Source organism: Pinus tabuliformis, chromosome Q, assembly GCF_031772625.1.
Source record: "Pinus tabuliformis cultivar Carrire ecotype Pingquan chromosome Q, CPIR1, whole genome shotgun sequence".
NCBI lineage: Eukaryota > Viridiplantae > Streptophyta > Pinopsida > Pinales > Pinaceae > Pinus > Pinus tabuliformis.
In genome coordinates, this window is record NC_142296.1 from 902,415,664 (window position 1) to 902,422,290 (window position 6,627).

Here is a 6,627-nt window from a genome sequence, read left to right on the forward strand (position 1 = left end):
AACGATGTTGACCTGGAGACTGTCATATGGATATCCAATCTTTTCGGTATTGAACACTCCTCGCTCAAGCATGGCATGTATAACAAACTGGACTGGCTGTGGCTGACAGACAGATTCTTCAAGAAAATCTCTTCATGGCAATACAGAAGTCTCTCCATGGCGGGCAGGGTCATCCTTACTCAAACTGTCTTAATGCAGCTGGTTGTTTTTTGGGCGCACCTTTTCTTCATTCCTGCAAGTATTATCAACAAAATGACAACGATCTCAACAAATTTCATTTGGGGCGGCTCTCCGGAACAGAAGAAGTTCCATCTGTCCAGGATGGAGTGAATCTCTCTGCCAAAAATTATGGGCGGATGGGGCTTAAAGAATCTGAGGGATTTTGGCAACGCCCTCCTATGCAAATCTCTCTGGCGAGGGATCTTCGGGGTTGGCCCATGGAGCGAACTGATCAGGCAAAAATACATGAAGGGAAAATGCATTGAATACTGGTACAGGATTGAAGCCATCGGCATTAGCACAGGATCGGCAATCTGGTTAAGTTTCAAAAGAGTTGACAAATTCTTTCTGTCAAGATTAAGATGGAGGATTTTTACTGGTAACAGGATTTATATTGGCATTGACCCTATTGCCTGCAGACACGATTTTTCCTTCCCAGATGTATTGTTATTTGCTCTGCACAGATTGGGTATCTTCACGTGGGATCGACTCATAACAGAATGGTCTGGCCTTTCCCCCTCATGGAAGGCTGCGGATGTCATCGGCCTGCCGATTGATCTTCACCTTACATGGAACCTGTTCTCGGCTGCTCTACGGGACTGTGGAATCACTCGCGGTGGCTCCCCTGATCATCTCTCCTGGTTCTCAAAATGCTCGGTGGATCCTACAGCAAAAGACATTTACTCTACTCTCATTTGCTCACAGATTACAATATCTCCTCCTATCTTCCCAGCTGTTTTCTGGAAAACAGGATGCCCTCCCAGAATGATCCTGTTTGCATGGCTGGTTTTTAATAACCGTAATCTCTCCTGGGACAATCTTCGGAAAAGACGCTGGCATGGCCCCAGCAGATGCTCTATGTGCGAGACTGAGGAAGAGACAAACTTACATATGTTCTTTCAGTGTAATACTACTCAGAAAATCTGGTATGAACTCGCCATTTCTTTTGATTTTCCTCACAATGTTTTTGACTCTGTTCATGCAGCCTTCAATTGGTGGTGCTCACAATGCGCGAAAAGGCGCCCCATCCTCATTATCACCTTATGGCTTGCCTGGAAGTGGCGGAATCAAAAAATCTTCAGAGATTCAAAGATCCCTTTCTCAGACATTATGCAAAGTATTTGCTCCTGTTTTGATGCTATATCAGGTTCATAGGCATCATCTGCCTTATTTCTGTTTTTATGTCAAATATGCTCATCTTCATATGGAACCTTTATCTGTAAACACTCTCCGAGTTTATTGCCGTATGTCTCCTCTTCAGTTCCTCCTGATATGAACTGCTACTCACATATGTATACAATGTAGATCTTTATATTGAATTAATATAAAACTATCATGCTTTTCCTTTTGGAAAAAAAAACTACGATTTGATTTTGTTATTGTTTCTTCACTTACTTTGTTTAACTTCATATTTATTTTTTGTTTTTTGTTTTTGATTTTTAGATACTTTGTGTTGGCATATCAATCAATTCAGTATTAAACACTCAATTGATGCTTTTCCTGAATGGGAAGATGAAGCTTCCAATTATAATCGTGAACATCAAGAGCTATTAATATTCCAATTACAATTGATGTTAATTTCTTATCAATTACTTCTATCTTCTAAAAGGCAGTGTCAATAAGAAAGTGTATTTACCCAATATGACCAGCAATCTAATTCAATTAATAATTTTCCATTATATCTAACATATTTTCATCCATTTTTCATTGACCCATTAGAAAAATATTTGGAAAGGTTTCCTTCACGGAAGATTGTTAGTAGCTTAACACTTGCATATAACACTAACAAGTTTTTCCAGGTCTTTGAATCTAAAAGCTTATTTCCACAATTTAGTCTGTCATCTTCTCTTTTGAACATCTCCCAATCAATAGTGGAAATCCATCCAGATTTCTATGATCCAATAGAAATTCAGTTGGAAAGAGCATTTCAAGAGAAGGTAATTAAGTTTCTTTTTGTAAATATGTTAGCAAATAATGTACATTCTGGTTTCAAATTTAGTTTTCTTAGTTTAATTATATTTGTATTTTTATTACTAATGTTTGACCTGTACATACATGCAAGAATTAAAATGAGAGAGTGGTTACATTTGAAGTATGACTATACCTGGTCATGTTTCCTTAATTAAGTTAGAAGTAGGAATAGATTAATTTAGATTACATTTCTTTTCTGTTAGCACCTATTTCATTATTTCAGGTTTTCAATAAAAAAAGTAATGAATCTGTCTTCTTTTGGGCGCTCCCTTTCATTTTCGGAAAAGAGGCTTAAAACATTTTAGAAGCTCTTGAATAATTAGATCATGCATATTTGTGAAGTCCTTAATTGTCTTGTTTAAACAAAAGAAAAACATCACATTGATCATAGATATGAATAAATTCCAAGAATTTTCTACAGCTTGACAATTTTTGATTCATAAGTATTTATGAAAATGAGCTCATTTTCACCACTCTTGTCTTCCAATCTAAATTAGAGGTGGATGCAATTTGAAAATTCATTACTTAGAATTTTATATTAAATTAGTAGGTGAAGTTGAACATATGCAAATTTTGAGAAAATTTGGGGGAATTTGAAGATTCAAGAGGTAAATTTACAGTCAATTTTCTTCCGGGTATGTGTTTACAGGTTCAATGTCATCTATCATTAGTTTTACTTTTTCAAAGGTTATTTCTTATTTCTATTATGTTTCTTTTACAGGTATTCATCAACTTGATTATGGAGACTTAAGATAAACAAGCAACCAGATCTTTTCAAATCTACAACATATTCAGGGAAGTATTATTAGTTGTTCATCAAAACTTGGACATTTTTAATTCTACTTTCATTCATTAAAACCCCAATAGGTCTTTAAAATAGTATCGGAAGATTCATATCAGAGAATTATAATATCGTAATTGTTATCATTCAAAAAGCTCTGATAAACATATTCCCTTATCCAATATTTCCAATATCTATTAAAAGGGATTTTGTTAAAAGGCAAAGTTAACTTGATTGCTTTATTTTTTTAGTTGAATACTTTAAGGGGTTGTTGTCCCCACATAATGCCACATCTAATATCACATTTCACATATAGGAAGTTTTCAATTAAGTATATCCCCAATATCTTGAATCACCGATCTCTAATAGTTGAATTCACTAGTATTGCGATGACCATATAACCCCGGACTCGATACCACATTTAAATCTAATTCTAAAAAATATTGCTTCCATTCATAAATTGCAATTTCAGTAGGTGCATATGTTTAAAAATTTCCGATTTCCTGGACCTGATATGGCATTTAAATTCAGTTTTAAAATTTATGGCATCTGCTCATAAAATCACAATTTCGATTGGGGCATACATTTAAAAGTTCTGATATCCCGGATCCACTAAGAGATTTAATCCATTTAATAAAACTATCGCGTTTGTTCTTCATTGCACATCGGCGTATCAACAATTCTACATCCTACAGTCAAATTTTCCGATTGCTGATTTCTTTTAGAACCCAAAATCGGTCCCACGAATGAGTCACATCATTCATCGCAAATTCCCATCACATGTTTCCATATCACAACAAATATATCACATTGCAAAACTCAAATGAAGCCTTGCCTTAATATTCACTGATGTGATAAAATCTGGTAAATGTCTCTCCGCCATTGTCAATCAACTATCATATATTACTCAATTGCATATCGACAAAGGTAAAAATCACAGATTGAAATTTATGCATAGGAACGAAACTTGCGATGCGAGACATCCGATAAGGCGTTGTGTTGTATAAAATATTTTAAGGCACTCTTGGGTGATCATTATGGTACTGAAGAAATTAATAAGAAATTTGCAACATGGCAAATCATTTTTTATTTTTCTTATATTTAAGTTTTCGATATATCGCTCTATATTTAATATATGAAATTTAAGACCTATCCATCTACACATATGTATTTCATTATCTTGGATTTGGTCTTAATTTTGAAAAATTTATTAAAATCATGGAGTTGATATGAAACTTATAATATTGTGAGAACATTCATCGTTGCGATTCATTAAAAAACATCCTTTCATTCTCATCTCTGATGAATTCAGTTCACTTCAGATTCCTAGAATATGAAACGTTGTTTTATTCTAGTTTGTTGCTTGTTTTAGTTTAGATTTAATAAGTGATGATTGTGGGTAAATAAAGTTTCAGTCAATTCAACTTCTTCATCCTTTTAATTCTAATTAAAGGAAAAAGTTATATTTTGTTGGAAAAAGTGATACCTCTTAGGTAAGATTGAATGCAATTATTTAAATGGTAAGTTCCATGTGCCCACTTTCATTTATTTACTTTTGCTTTCATTTTTGTTTTTAAATTTTTGCTGACATAAAACTTTTCACACTTCCACCAGATCAGACTTGAAATTCACTCTCCTTTGTTCAGTAATGATCCTCATTGAATCAACTACGCTAGGGAGTTTATGAACTTTTAGTTTGTTTCTTTAAGAATTTATTTTGTTAGAAAATGGTTAAGATGATGCTTTGAAACAAAACAATTGACACCAGACAATTTTTTTTTTCGTTTTCATTGAATTTTATCATCACTGTTATCGGAAGTCAAAACGTTTATAACTCTACAAGATCAAATTTATTTAGATCTCAACAAAAGAAGGAACATTCACATGATTATTTTCTTTTACTTCGTCTCGTTGAGACATTGGCATAAATTTTCTTGTTGGAGTTTATCTTTTAAAAATTTGGATTTTTTATTTCACCTTTCACCTTCTTCATTTTTATTTTTGATTGTTGATTTCTTTTCTTACTTTAGCTTAGGATAATTTTTTTCTTTTATTTTCAGTTTTGTTTTGATTTGGTGACTTTGGCATGATATATGTGAAATGACCTTTCTTGTTCAACAATGGTTGACATACAGGGGGAAATATTAATTTTTCCTATATCTATGAATTTCATTTATCATTAAAGGCATATCTTTATGGAATCATCAAACCATCTTTCTTTAAATATTTTTCATGGAGGAACATACATCCTTTTTAGGTGATTGAGTTTACTTTTTCAAGGAAACAATTGATTTGAGTTTTTCACAATGAATTCCTCCCACTCCTCCACATAAAAGCCTTTGATTAATAGCTGCAGGAAAGAATTTCGAGCAAACAATATGAAAGTGTTATGTCCATTAAACATAAATCTCTATTACCATCCCACCTCCTTCATTCAAATATATCATAAACTACAAGCTTGCAAATATGCTTATCAAAAGGGTGATTAAAGAGGAAGCATGTGAAATAAAAGTAAATCCGTTGGGGTTATGAACACTTGCTGGCAGCGGGACTAGGCTTGTGTGGCATAAAAGTCAACTTCGTCGGGGTACTATTCAGGCTCGCTGGCAGTGAAGCGATGTCAGGGACAATCATAAAATGGATATATTCTTTATAAAAAACTCCTATCTCTACCTTCTTCTATTATTATATGAGGTATTTTTAAAACAAATTTTCCCAAATTTGGATTCATGACTTCTACTCTAGTCTTCTTTGAGTACTTATATTTACAAAACTCATATTACTTAATATATTTATGTCGAACCTATGGAGTTGTTAGACGATTTCGTGAACTCCATTATTTTTAACCTTTGGATAAATTAAAGTTTATTATCTTTAACCAGAGATAACTGGTTCTTCCTAGTGTGTCACCATTGTTGTAGGGAAAACCCAATGCCTCCCATTATTTCAAGTAATGGGGACCCTTTCCATTAATTTTTGGCTAAACATCTTTTATGATTTTAATTTAAGTTAATTGTCTTACAATTTTTTTATTTTTTAGTTTTCATTGGATTTCTATTTTGATTGTTTCATTGAATCCGACTTTTCACTAGCTTTCCATCGATACTTGTTTCGATTCATTTGGTCAACTGGTTTGTAAATGAAACTCCTTTGAAATTTGATCGTTTTCTTGTCTAGAATAAATATGTAAATAAATGTATAAAATTTTGATTTTTCATAGCTAATTAAGTTCAATAGTCATTCATTGTAAATATTAACTCTTATTTAGTTTTTATTAATATTCTTTCATTTTTTCACTAACTATCCTACAAAATAACCCAGCTAATTTGTACAATAAAGGAAAATGTGTTTCGAAATTTTGGTAATTTACTCCAATTTATTATTTTAAAAGAAGTTTCCAAGGCCAGATTCTAAAAATTACAGAGTGGCTATAGTTCAATTTGTAGGATTGTTAATTCACGTGGGCCTCGCTCATCTTCATTAATTTAATAACCCCGGAAACTAAGATCACAAAAAAAAATCATATCACAAAATCTCATCGCAAAAAATTTCTCGCAAAAGTCTTATCACATAATCCTAAACCTTGACATTTAAAAAAAAAAAAAACAAAACAAAAAATGTGATACGACCGATGCGATTGTAACTTCGAATTTGTG

At 32.9% G+C, this 6,627-nt stretch overlaps 1 protein-coding gene across 1 annotated transcript; it reads left to right on the top strand.

The window, feature by feature from the left end:
* Positions 1 to 348: 348 nt before the first annotated feature.
* On the top strand, positions 349 to 1,374 carry LOC149222383 (uncharacterized). Its single transcript, XM_089387581.1, has one exon. The coding sequence runs from the start codon at positions 349 to 351 to the stop codon at positions 1,372 to 1,374; it is 1,026 nt and encodes a 341-aa protein (XP_089243707.1).
* Positions 1,375 to 6,627: the final 5,253 nt, after the last annotated feature.

What these genes read in the sequence shown, in the direction of transcription:
- LOC149222383 (XM_089387581.1), top strand. Translation starts at nt 349, where the DNA reads ATGGGCGGATGGGGCTTAAAGAATCTGAGGGATTTTGGCAACGCCCTC.